The sequence below is a fragment of the Haliaeetus albicilla genome, chromosome 19 (assembly GCF_947461875.1).
Source record: "Haliaeetus albicilla chromosome 19, bHalAlb1.1, whole genome shotgun sequence".
Classification (NCBI taxonomy): Eukaryota; Metazoa; Chordata; class Aves; order Accipitriformes; family Accipitridae; genus Haliaeetus; species Haliaeetus albicilla.
In genome coordinates, this window is record NC_091501.1 from 17,270,292 (window position 1) to 17,283,968 (window position 13,677).

Sequence of the window (13,677 nt, forward strand, 5' to 3'; positions counted from 1 at the left end):
CCAGAGGGCTGTAGGGGTCAAGGAGGCAGCTCCCTCCGGGGCTTCCACCTTCACCAGGGTGCCAGCTTCAGAGGGCTTAACTCCATCCCCGCACGGGGCTCATCCTGCAGGGAAGCCGTTCGCTGCAGCTCCTCTCCAGACCCATCATTCTACCTCGCTGCCCCTGCCTCCAGTTCAAAGCAATGCCAAGTTTCAGAGCATTTCTGCCTGGGCCTCCGTTTAAAAATCTTACCTCTGCTTCCAGCTGTTGTCCAGCACCCCACAAACCTTTGAAACAACTTAACTTGATTAGGAAGCAGCTGAAAGGCTCTTACACCACCACCCCCCCACCCTCCCACCCTGTTTATTCATTTAGTTAATTGATGGGGGGATGGGAGGGGGTGTTTTGGTTTTTAACCAGTCTGAGAACGGGGCCTAACCTTGATGATTTGCAGGGCTCCAACACGTTGGGAGCATTTGGGTGGAGAGTTTCCTCCCCACTAATACACAGGCAGAGGCCACGATGGGGCGAGCGTGCAGCGAGCGTATCTGGCTGAACAGCGCAGCTCTGACATCTCGTGCTTTAAGCTGATCTGGGAGTTGGCGAGTGGTTGTGGAAAAGCGATTGTTTTTCCAAATCTTGGAGTACTTTGCTATCTGTGTGTCAGCCTACACGTGCCTGTGTATGATCAGGCTCAGCACACAGCAAGGAAGACATCTCTGATGCTTTGGATGTCTGCAGGGCAAGCTGCAGCTGTGCTGTTTGATGGAAAAGGTGGTCAGTGCAGCCATGCAGTTGCTCTCCTGTTCACATTATCAGGACCTGGCAGTGCTGAATCTCAGCAGCTACAGCCCGCTTAGCTTCTCCTGCTGACGGTGTCCACACCAAAACTGCACTCCCTAAGTCAGTTGAGTCAGTAAATCACCTCGTTTATCTTGATTACCATGAAAGCGCAGGGAACAGTCTATCAAATAGAAAAAATCCTACTGAAAAGTAGAAAGTGCAAAAAACCCCTGTTAGTTTCTGTATGATCTGACTGCCACATATTTGTAAAAATAAATGTTTCTTCTAATATGTAATCAAGGAAATAATTTGTGCTTTTTTGTTACTGAAAAAGAAACTTATCGGGAACATTTTGTGCCTACATGCTGGTAACAAACAGTTTCTTTTTACCAGTGGAAATATGATCCTGACTGAAGCATAGCTAATACCCATTCAGTCAGAGAATATATATCATACTGTGCCCCATTCAGCGCAAGCTGTAAGAAGGCAGTGTCAAAGAATTCAACAGTGAGACACTGTTCCACATCCTCAACATGCACATTCAACAAAATCTCTTCCAAAGAGGGAAGATGTTATGCTCATGTTTAAATACAGGCTCTGCTATTTTGGCAAAGGTTGAAACCAGGTGCCAGCCAGATTGGGTGCTCCTATCTAGCTCTACTGGACACTGATTCCCAAATATAAGCAACTCTAAAAACTGCTGGCTCCCACCCAGCCAGAACTTCTCAGAATCTCAGTGGTAATTAATTTCTGCTGCTACTAAACGCTCTAAACCCTTGCAGGAGTGGCAAAAAGGCATTTTTACAGGTTCTCAGCTGTTTGGGGAAGCTCAGGGCATACTACTCATGTACTGCAGCCGGTTCAACAGAGAATATTGGATGCTAAGTGTTTGGCTCCCCATCACAGATGGGGCAGAGGAGCAATTTCTGTAGCATTCCTGTGCTTTGCCTTGTGCTCACATTTCATTTATTCACTAGAGGAGAGCAGGGCTCTCTTATGCTCAGTGTAATGGAGAAGCAGTGTCCAGCCATGGTCTGAAATCTTTAAAGTCCAAGGGAAGAAGCCAGTGAGTTGGGGAAAGGTCCCGACCCATGCATTTGGACTATGTGATCCTGCTTCAGTCTGTTTGAATCCCATTTACTAGCTTTGGTGAGTTGTGGCTGATTTAGCTCAACTTCGTCATCACCATCTAATTATTTTTGTAACTGTTAAAGTATTGTGTATGTATAAATATATACCTAAATAAAATCCCAGAGTAGTAGACTATAATCTGAATAGAATTAGAACAGGCTCTGAATTGATTTAAAGTCTTTTATTAAACACTAAGTATAACTGCTTCATTGGTCCTCTTAAGTACTTACCATGAAAAGATCTGCTCATTCCCTTTAATGAAACTGTGTTGAGTGTTATATTTGCTTAAATAAACCCCCCCTGTGGTTTCAAAAAGCTGTTGCATTCTGCTACTGAGGACTCCCTCGCCTTCCTAAGAATATACATGGGACTGCTCATATTCTAAATGTTAGGGTTTTTTCCCACTTGTGCCCAGTTGTGGTGGTCCTTATAAGATTATGACTTTTCTATTTCTGTGAGTTGTTTTTTGGGTTGTGGGTTTTGGGTTGTTTTGTTTTGGGTTTTTTTTTTCCAGCCATGGCATAGTTAGCAGTATTGCTGGTTCAAGGGTGCCAAAATCAGAAACCTAGGCCAGAAAAGATGATTTAAGGGAAAAACAACACCTAGAAACAGCTGAAAAGGTTTGAATTGTCATTCTTTACTTTCCATCTTTTTATTTATTTAGATCTTTTAACAGTATGTGTGGGTCACATTTTCCTGCAGTTGTCTAACACTAAGGAGGCTTAGAATTATGGTTTATGAATTTTAATGAAAGTTGAGATTATTAGGTAGTCATATGCTAGGGCTTTAATTAAATCGTCAAATAGGAGAAGAACTGCATTTAGAGAGGTGAGAGCTGAAGATGCTAATTTTTAAATGTCTTTGTTCTACTCTGGCATGGGTATCTCAGATATCTAATGCAGACAGTCTCTTATACTATTCCTTACTCCTTGGCAGGTATCATTGTATTACTGAACATCTGGTTTACATTCAAAATTTGGTTTTACAACCATGAGGCCTAGAGCCTTCATGGTGTTTATAGCAAAGGCCTGAGTTTAAAGCACAGGCTACCACCCTACATGTTCAGAGTGAGCTAGCCCCGTTTCACTTCTCTTTTTCTCTCTGTGGCTGTGATTTTGGTATTAGGGTCTTCTGCATTCCTGCCTCCTCTTCCATGCACAGTCCTCACACTCAGCTGGGCTGGGGGAGGCTGTTTTCTCTGGAGACCTGTTAGTCAGTTAGTAGGGTAGAACGAGCCAGTTGGCTTTAGCGAAGCCCGTGTTTTTGTGCATTCTTGAACGTGCAAGAGTTGTTCTTGTTGCTGAAAGCTGCCTTCATCGTTAAGTGTTAAAACTGTTAGAGCTGGGTTTCCAGGACAGTTTTAGATGAAAAGTGAAGTAGATACTTTTCTTCTGAGAGAGACTGCACAGATATAAGCGGTGTGGGAATTTGAGTTTGGCTTTATTCTTCCTTTGCTGCTGCTGGTACACTCAGCCTTAGCAGCCTGGTCAGTAAGAATGATAAAGAAAAGTAATTGGATGGTGTGAGGCTGTTTACCATCAGTCTGGACTAAATCAATTCATAGTAATTTTTAGAGGGAGGTGGTGGGGTGGGGTCTGGAATAAACCCTTCTGTTAGTGATAAACATAAATCCCTCTACTTCCAAATGCATTTTTGTGCCTGTATCTCTGTTTTCATCCGTGCACCAATTAAACAATAATTTTTTAATTTTTTTTTCTGATTTCAGAAGGTTGACTCAGGCTCAAGTGGATTTATGCACACTCTCTCTGTTTCTGAGCAGTTATGGTTTGGTTTTGTGGGTTTTTTTTAATACTGTTTTCTTCATCTTTTGATTTATAAAAAGCTTGTGGAAATTGTGATTTCCAAGTAGCCCGATAGGTCAGGCATGCTTGCTTTCCTCCTTTTCTACATATCATACTGCAGCACTTACTGTTTGTCCATTCAAAGAAAATCTTTCCCAGGTTCAGAAGTAATCTAGCACAGTGTAGCTTGTTGAGCTAAAGGGTGTGTGCTGGTTTTGGCTGGGATAAAGTTAATATTCTTCACAGTAGCTAGTGCAGGGCTGTGTTTTGGATTTGTGCTGAAAACAGTGTTGATAATTTAGCGATGTTTTCATTACTGCTGAGCAGTGCTTACACAAAGTCAAGGCCTTTTCTGCTGTTCACCCCACCCCACCAGCGAGGAGGCTGGGGGGGCACAAGGAGTTGGGAGGGGACACAGCCAGGACAGCTGACCCCAAGTGACCAAGAGATATCCCAAACCATAGGACGTCATGCTCAGTATATAGAGCTGGGGGAATCAAAAAGAAGGGGGGGATGTTCAGACTGATGGTGTTTGTCTTCCCAAGTAACCATTGCTCTGTGATGGACCCCTCCTTTCCTGGAGAAGATGACTGAACACCTGCCTGCTGATGGGAAGTAGTGAATGAATTCCTTGGTTTGCTTTGCTTGCATGCGCAGCTTGTGCTTTACTTATTAAACTGTCTTTATCTCAACCCACATGTTTCTCACTTTTTCTCTACCAGTTCTCTCCCCCATCCCGCTGCAGGGGGGTGAGCGAGCAGCCGTGTGGTGCTTAGTTGCCAGCTGGGGTTAAACCATGACAGGGTGTCATACCGAGGCAATCATCCCTCTGTAGGATGTTGGCCTGGCAGAGTTTTTGTTACAACTGCTCTACCCATTTATTTGTTTTCTTTTCTGTCTTCTGTCTGAAAACTTGAGGCCCCTTTGTAAGTGTGATATACTTTTTTTTTTTCCTCTTTCACTCCTTTGTTACTATGGATCATTGCAGATACGCCAAGACATTATAGCACGAGATGAAAACTTTTTTCTAGATTGTGAGGAAAAAATACATTTTAAAGCCAAGTAAGATTTGGTAGGTTAAAAATGGGAGGAAAAGGTTGGCTTCATAGGGTCATGACTGAAAACTGCCTAGAATTGACAAGGTCTCTTACCATCCTAGAACAATTCTTTTGCTTCCTCGTGCTCACGCTTTTACCAGGTGATAACCACAGGGTTAAGTCAGTAGAGCATCCTGGCATAGTACGTGACATACAAAGAGAGAGCAATGGTGTTGAAATTCTTTTACACTAGGGGCGATGGATCTATCAGCAAAAATACAAACACAGCTGCTTCCACAAAGGCGCATTTGTAGAGAAATTAAATTAAATGTGGGTTGTGTAATTTGCTATGAGGAGTTAGCAGTTCGCTAATAAAATGGTGCCAGAATAAGCAAGGGGTCACTCCGTTGGTTCCAATGTGTTTATGACTGGTTGCTTCATTGGTGACTTTGGCCTCTCTTCCATAAGTGATTTTGATAGATGCTGAGAAATGGAGCAAGGACAAGTTGTTATGGCCTTCAGACTCATTTTTCACTGTAATGTTAGCTGCTGCTGCAACATTCAGTCTGTGGAGCACCCCAGGATTGCCCACACCTGGTAGAGGAGCAGAGCTAGAGATGGGGGACCTGGACTAAAAGGCACCAGCGAGCTGTGGAGGAAGAGGAGCAGCAGAGCAGAGCGGGGGCTGGCTGTGGGGCTGGGGAGGCACAGGAGAACACTCTGGGGGCTGAAAAACTCTGTGTGTAGTTGTGCAGCACCAGGCAGTTACTGGAGAACAGGGAACAGGGTGGGCAAACCGTGCCTGAAGAAGAACGAATGTTTAAGAGGACTTGATTTGGGCTTGAGGATTGGTGGTGAACACAGGTAACCACCCCTGTCACATGTCAGTCTGGTTTTCTGGGACTGGCTGGACTGGGAGCATCCCTACATTTGATGTACTTCTCTAATGGGAACGATAACTCCAAGCTTGACTCTTAACTGCATTGCTTATTTTTGGTAGAAATAGTAAAGCAACCCTTTGCTTTTCAGTAAGCTATGGATTCAGTGAGGGTAGAAGCATGAAAAACCTGGCAGTGGGATCTCATGCTACACTTAGTTTTGAGGGTGTGGTATGTGCTGCCAAATGTCTATAGAGCCTGGAGGACCACAGTAACCATAGCCAGGCCTGTAACATTAATTATTTTTTCTTAACTGTGAAATAACAGGCTTATTTTTTGTGTTAATTTCACTGGTAGGAAGTTGTAGGTAAAGATATCCCTTATCATGACGGGAATCGCAGGTGGTCAGACTCATGCTAAATTAATTTTTCTTTAGCCAAGTAAATTAAGAAAGCAGGCACTGCTTCCCCACAAGGCATAGGGGCTGAGGAGTTAAAACTGAAGAGGTTTTCTTGGTCCAGAGTGGCAGGAGCCAGGGAGGAAGCACAGGTATGAGGGTTTTGGCAGAGGCTCTGTGAAGCACATAACCTTTGGTAGATGCATCTCTTAGTAGCTTTTGCATGCCGGTTATTTACTGAGGGGCCAGCTTTCATAAACATCAAAGCTCAGTTTCATCCAGTAATGAGCAAACATAACAGTATGGAGAATCAAACAGGGAAACCTGGCACAGCCAGTGTTTCCACCAACAGTATATGGAAAAAGGAAATAATTGCAGTGAAATGAGGGGGTCAGTCGTGAGGCTGTATCAGGTAAAAAAAATGGTGTGACATTTCTGATCTTTGATGCCTATCTGCATGTGCGGTTTGTCTCCAGTTATGGGAGAAGGTAATAGTAAGTAATAACTTAAAGAAATGAAAGGGTCCCTGGAGAAGGAAAGGATAAGTAGGAACAGTTGATGGAGAAGAAAGAGATTTCATGTGAGTTGTATGTTTCTTTCCTCGTTTTTCAAAGTAGTTTTAATCTCTTGTCCTGGGATGAGTGTTTTGAAAGCATGTTCTGCAATAAGCATAGGTTGTAAATCTCGTTGCCTACCTCTGACCTGGGAGAAGGCATTTCCTTTGGGAAAGAATGTTGGGAAAAAGCAAGAAAATGTTCATGACTAAGTCATTACATGTGACATTAACCCTCCTATCTTTCATTCACATATTTTTATATTTGCATTAAACTATGCTCAGCTGAGTAAGAAAAAGCATTACCCAGAAGAGATCCCTGAGTAGCTGTAAAAAAAAAAAACAAAAAACAAAAAACAAAAAAAAAAACCAGCTCACAGGCTGGAACACAGGCCAGCCGAGCGCTCAGAGGCAGGATTAGAAGCAGCAGCTGCCTTGTGTGCTGCACAGCCCAGGCTCCACCAGAGCTGTACCTGGGCACTCCCTGGTGTTTTCCAGGTATTTTTAGGCAAGTGTGAGGATAGCTTTATTGTCAGCAGTTCACGTTTGCCCCTAATCTTCACATACATAAAGCAGTAATAATGCCTACTGGGTATTCTCTCTCCTCTTTTTTTGTACCCCACCGTGACATACCTGGAAAGAGCTGCTGCGTGCAAATTGTATGTTGCTAGAAGAAAGAGAGAGAGTGCCTGTGTTAGCATACAGTTATAAAGTACAGCAGTAAAAACGATGGGAGAAGACAAATTATTTTTTCTGGTGTCCGTCTGTACCATCCAATGTCTGACCGCTTGTCTCACAGCACAGTCTCCTGTAGGGTTGCACAGAGGATTTGAGAACTGAATTTGGGCTATAATTAATGCTTGCCTTCTCTTTAACTTGAGGAGTTGTATACCATCGCAAATCATAATTTCTACAAGAACCCATCGTCTCTAAACCCTCTCTGCTTTCCTCTGCAATGTTTTCCTTTAGAGGAGTACCTCTACTTTTTTATTACATTGAGAATAATACAGTAGTGAGTCAGACTTAAAGCTGTCGCTAACTTTCATGCCTGGTATAAAACTTGCATTGCTATTTAATAAAATTTTGGTAATCTCCTTGTTGATATATCAGCTCTCCTTTTGCCAGATTGGTATTAAACATTTGGCTAAAGCTGACTCTATGGCAGCGGGAATTTTATTGGCATGAGCAGTGTTGTGATGCTAGATGTGTTTTGGCTCTGAATGTAAAGGTACAAAGTTATAGTAACAACTCCCAAGTCTCCTCACCCTCATTACGAAGCTAAAAGCTGTGTGAAATAAATAGTAAAAGCAAACCTGTTTTTTCAAAGAAAATATGTAATGGATGTAAAAGCATGAATGTTTCAATTAAAGCTAATGGGTACAATTTCTCACTTACCTGTGCTTTTCTTTGTTTTTCAGCTCATGGGACATTCTGAATGGGATCACAAACGAGGACCCAGAGGCTCACAGGTCAGTTGCTTAGTGTTCTGGGTTTGGGTTTGGCTTTTTCTAAGTCTGAGGTATTCAAGCAAGTTTTTCATCTGAGATTGGCAAAGTTGTTCATTTTGTTAATATTTGCAGGATTGAATCAATGGAAAAAAAGCATAAAACTGTGACAGCTTTCATTAATATAATTTTTGAGCTGTAATCCAAACAGTTGATCCAGACAGAGCTGAGTCATGCAACAAAGTTTCTTTCAGTAGCAGAAAGATGGATTAGATGTATTGAGAAAGCATTTCTTACTCAGCTGTCTCCATCAGGATATCAAAGGAATGCAATTTCAAATAATGTGTGTATGTTTTGTGGTGGTTTGTTGGGTTTTTTTTTTAAACCTGACAAACTTGTAAAACTTGGATAGTCCTCACACCTTGTTCAATAATAAGGGGATTAGTGGTGTTAGAACTGTGTGGGGAGGTGCAGGAAAGCCATGTGTAGCTACTGGTTTGCTCTTCACACATCAGTGAAAGGAAGTTACGCTAGTAGTGTTAATGGCATCATGCTGACACATTTTTAAATTATCTGTAGAACTACAGTTGCTGCAATGGAGACATTGCTACCGATATTGATGTTCAGGAATATTCCCGCTTGGGTAAAGCAGTCTTTCCCATCTGGTGTTGAAATTATATAAATACGTTATTGGGGCTCTGGTATTTTGGAATTGCTTTTCCTTCAGGTGAAGGATTCTTATATGAATATGAACATCTATATCTAAATCTATAATAAACGGGCTCTGCTGCTGTGGAGCTACATCTTTGCAACCTTAATCTCCATAGGTAGTTCCTAGCCTAACCTTCATAATGCTCCTTGCAAAAATCACTGGAGTACCTGCCTTTTTAATGAGCAAATATCATATGTTAATCAGGAAGCTGCTACTTATTTTCATAGACAAGATTTACTATTTTTAATGCAACATTCATTTACTAAGTTTTTCTCCTTTGCCCTTATTGTTGCAGAATTCTACATTTTTTCTGGTTTTCTAAGCTTCTGTCTTGTATTTCATGTCAAAACCACCTTGAAATTTACAGAAAAATCAGGGTTGCATTAAAAAGTTTAAGATGGGTTGCAGATCGGATTTTTTTCAGGTGACAGTCTGTCATTTCAAAAGATTAAAAAAAAAAACAGAAAGCAAGCTAGTTTTCAGTGGAAAGTGTGGAATTTCAGAAATCGGGGAAATCCTATCCGGTAAGGCAAGACCTGTTCAGTATATAATCTCTCCTGCCTCATCTGATGTGCTAGTTGATCATGTTGTGTTCTTCTGGTCCAATGAGTGGAACGTAAATTGGACTCCTCTAAACTACTGTTGAGAGGAAGGCAGTCACTTGAAGGACTCTTAATGTGACTTAGACTTCTTGAACTTTTCTAGCAGTATTGCAAATCTTCATCTAATTTTTTTATGCGTATGAAAATATGGGTAGTCTTTTGTTCTGAACCATGCCCTACGGTCCTAGTGCTTTGCCTATGGCAGCAAAATACGTAGACTCCTGACTGGGGTGTATATGAAGTCTGCGCTGGTGTTGCATCAGAGATGGAGGCCTAAGTCCTGTCTGAGTCCTCATGCCTGATACATCCTGTTGGCGATGTGCCTCCATGCTTGCAGGATTTTTTGTTGTCTTCTAGACATTTTTGAAGGTTTACAGCTAGCCAATAAGAAATGCAGGAGAAAGGGATTTAGGTGGAAGATAAGTGGCATCTGTTCCAAATAGATTTTAAATTAAAAGGTAAGATGGATCAAGTTGATCAATGTGTCTTGCTGCAGGAAATTGGACTTGGGCTGTTTAATAGATCCCTTTTGAGTTTTCTGAAAAAGTGAACTCACAGGATGAAATACTTGCCAAAGAATTTTTTAATTATTTGTTCTCTTGAGGCTACAGTTTCTTCCAAGGAGGGTTCCAGAGAAATTAATATATTGCCTGGTTTCTCTCTTTCACCCCTTCCTGAGAATAAGGAGGGCTTGCATGGCATGGCCTAATTTCAAAGGAAGAGGTCTCGTGGGCATTAACTCAGTTGCTGCAAATGCCCATCTATATGGAGTGCAAGTAAAACCATTTGTTGGGTACTGTTAGGGAAGGTTGTACTTGGGCAAAATGAGATAACTGGTTACTAATCATATAGATGAAGTTCTCTGGGTTTCAACAGAGGCTGAGAAGGAGATAATTGTGAGAAGATAATTCTCTATATAAATCTAAAAATCTTCTCTATCTTTCTGAGAACATTTTGTTTCTTCCTTGTGTGATGTTTTAGATACTCCACCGCAATTTCATATTTAAAAAAAAAGGGGGTGAGGAGAAGTTCAGTGGAATTCTCTGCAGGTCAGCCTGCAGTCATTTGAACCTTTTCTGAAGGATATTGTTGAATTATTAAAAACATTATTCTAGAAAACTCTATATCAGATTTTCATGTAAAAGACTCCTGCTGATTATTTTTTCTTAGGCAAAATATCTTTTAATTTTACTTTTTTAACAAAATAAGCAAAAATACTTCACCCCCGAGAGTGCGTTCCTTCAAAACAGGATAAAATCTGCTTATGTAGGGTTTCCTTGACAGAGCAGTGAGGTGTTTCCTTTTAAATCCATCTAAAAAGTGTATAGTTTTAATTGATTTCATCCTGTAAGCACTCTTTTATTTCATTTGTGCTGTGTATAGGTATTCTGCAAAGCTTCTAGAAAGCTAATTGTTATAAATCTTGGAAGAACCTTGTAACACTAACAATCAGTATGTAGCACAGAAATGTTAAAGGATCTTGAATAGGGTGGGAAAAGAAAATGACCCAGGCTCTCTGATTACTGTGTGGTACCCTAGTGCCCAGTCACAAGAAGCAAGGAAGAAAAGTTTCATTAGGGGGAAGAAAATAAGCCTCAGTTATTCCACTGTAGCCTCAGACAGTTGTCTGTGGTAGGAATAGTGTTAAACCTGATTTAACTAGTTCCTTGAAAGGTTAGGAGAAATTTAGGAGGTTCCAGTTTTTGCATGTAATATGAAAGACCTGTTTTATCCTTTTGTGATTCAGCTGCATTGTTGCCAATTTGTGTCCTTAATAAATGTACCGTTTGTTAAACAAGATCTGGCCAAAAAATTAAGATGAGTAATCTGCTAGGTATAATTCTCCTTCAAATCTAACGCATCAGGTGTTTAAAGATGGACTGGCCGTTGCCTGCAGGATCTGCCACAGTGTTGCTTATGGTGTTTCCCGAGGTCTGCGGGGCTTTCTTCCAGCAGAGAAATGGGACTTGTGAGGGGAGGTCTCTCCTGTCCAGTGGTAGCCTGCGCTGCTCGGGCAAGCAGCGAGGGGGAAGGAAGGGGTTTAGGCTTATGTTATTGGGAGCCAATTTATTAGTCTTCCATGATCTTTCAATTTTTAGGGAGTAAAGTGAAGAAAGTGGGAAGATAGATCTTAGGAAGCCACCCGCGTGTGTGAATGTTAGCTATGTCACTTGTGAGAAAAGGAAGTGGAACTACTGGTTTACCATAATATAAAACTAAAATCCACATATAAACTCATAAAATTATTCTGCCAAGACTCATTAAACAAAACTCTAATCCTATTAAGATTTTTTTTTTTAAGAATTAGTAGGTTTTTCCATGGTATGTGTTGAAACGTGAGAGGAAACTACTACAGCGCGTGTCATACTTCTTAATGACCCACTTGGAAAATATGTTTCTTTTCTGCATGTGGAGTTAAATGCAAAGTGATGTAGATAGAGGTAGTGATGGATGTCAAATGAAATACACTGAGGCTTATGGGAATTTCTGTTTGCAGGAGTTTGTCTCCTGATAAGCATCTGCAATTCAATAGAATGTAAATAGGACAAGTAAAATGCTGTCTTTACAATATTTAATTTGCTCCTGACTTCCACACCAACACCGCACTCACTTTTTTATAGATTACACAGATATATATGTATGTGTGTATGTTGTGGGATTCCTTTTCGTTTAGAATAATTATACTGTTAAGGCTGCTGTAATTACAGTGAATTATAGGATGCCTTACGAAGAGCAATGGGTTCCTGGCTACCTACCACTTTTTTTTTTCCCCTTCTTTTTTTGATCTCTGAAAATAACACTTCCTGCTGTAATGCTTCATGCAGAGAATTTACTCTCTGGATTTGAAATCATGCAGAAAGTGCAAAGTGAGTTTCATTGTGTTCCATGCTTAATTTTTAAAATTAATACAGGTTAGGATTTAGGCACAAAACTTCAAAATTTGAATTCAAAGTTAAAGCAATTCCTAAATGTTTAGGAGTGTTTAACCCACCTAAAGAAATCTCTCTCTCAAATATACACTTGCAGTCTGTAAAACCGCATCATTTCACTCACGTGAGGGGAAAATATTCATACCCATTTCTAATATCAGTACATGCTACGAGCAAATGTGACTAGCAGAATTCATCCTTGGCATATTATGCTTCTGCAGGAAAAATGTGCAAACTGTATTTTAATTGTTCTACTAAAACATAATACTTGATACTTCGAAGATATTTCAGGTGGGACCCACGGCACACTTTGTGCATGCATTTTTACGAGGGACCTTGCATATGTGGGAGTTATTTGTTGCCCTGTCATCAAGACTTGTTTGGTTTGCTGAAGATGTAGGCGTTGCCCCAGGAGTCAGTGGAATCGAGCAATCGTTCCTCCAACATTATAAAAAGATCATAATCGGGAGAGAAGCACAGAGGTCCAGTGTTTTTAATTCTCTTTAAATATAAAAGCTCTCAATTATACATGTGAGGTGCTGCATCTTACCCTTCCAGTTCCTAAGCAACAGCTATTTTCAGATTGAGTGCGTCTGGTGTTGTCTACCTACTTCAGGCTTTTGCGAGGTAATTCGTCAGTGAAAGCTTGGCTTTTCACTATCTTGCCCGATTCCCTTTCTCGTGGCACTCTAAGGAGACAGATGCTTTAGAGAAATGGGAGAAGCTTGGGTGTAACTGGTCTCAACCTTGCAGCTCGCAAAAACTTGTGTACATCAGGGAGCTCTGCCGTCTGCAGCAATGAAGCACAGGAGTCAGAAATAAGGTTCTTGACACTGATTTGGGAGAAGCCTTTTTCTCAAGTGTGGAAAAACCTCTAGAGCAGATTCAAAATCATGAGCCGGAAATCTCTATACTTGCTGAAGCGTAGATGGGAGTCGATACCCGCTACTGACCAGGTACTGTGCTCTGGTGAATCTGTTGTGTCTGTGTCTTCCCTCGCAATGCCACTGTCCAGAGATTTGTGGTGATTTAACGGTGGTGGTTGGGGTCCTCTGCATACAGTGAGAACCAGCTGATCATTACTTGTCATTTCCACGATGAATAGTGCAAAATGTTGGTAAAGCTGATTTTGCAAGAGCATGTGCTTGTGAATGTGGAGGTGCCATGACAGCCCACTAATGCAGACTTATTTACCCGACAGAATCGCCCTGTCTCAAAAATGAGACTTTTCTAAAGGTTTTAGGAGTATTTTAAACTGAGTGGCTAAGGAAAAGTGTAGTCTACTGCTGATGCATTCCTCGGTGCATGTATTTGTTCCATTTCATATCTTGTATGTATGTGTGTGTGTGTATATATATATGAAATCACTGATTACAAGTAGATATAATGCATTGGCAGAACCTCAGCTTTTTCGGCATCATCTTGGT

General features: G+C 41.2%; 1 protein-coding gene across 3 annotated transcripts in view; it reads left to right on the forward strand.

Moving 5' to 3' along the window:
- The window catches only part of PDE3A (phosphodiesterase 3A), a 262,985-nt gene that overhangs the window by 157,737 nt on the left and 91,571 nt on the right, over nt 1-13,677 (forward strand). For all 3 annotated transcript variants that reach the window (XM_069807850.1, XM_069807851.1, XM_069807853.1), the window contains exon 2: nt 7,980-8,030. In XM_069807850.1, the coding sequence (XP_069663951.1) occupies nt 7,980-8,030 (51 nt within the window). The remainder of the gene's footprint in view (nt 1-7,979; nt 8,031-13,677) is intronic.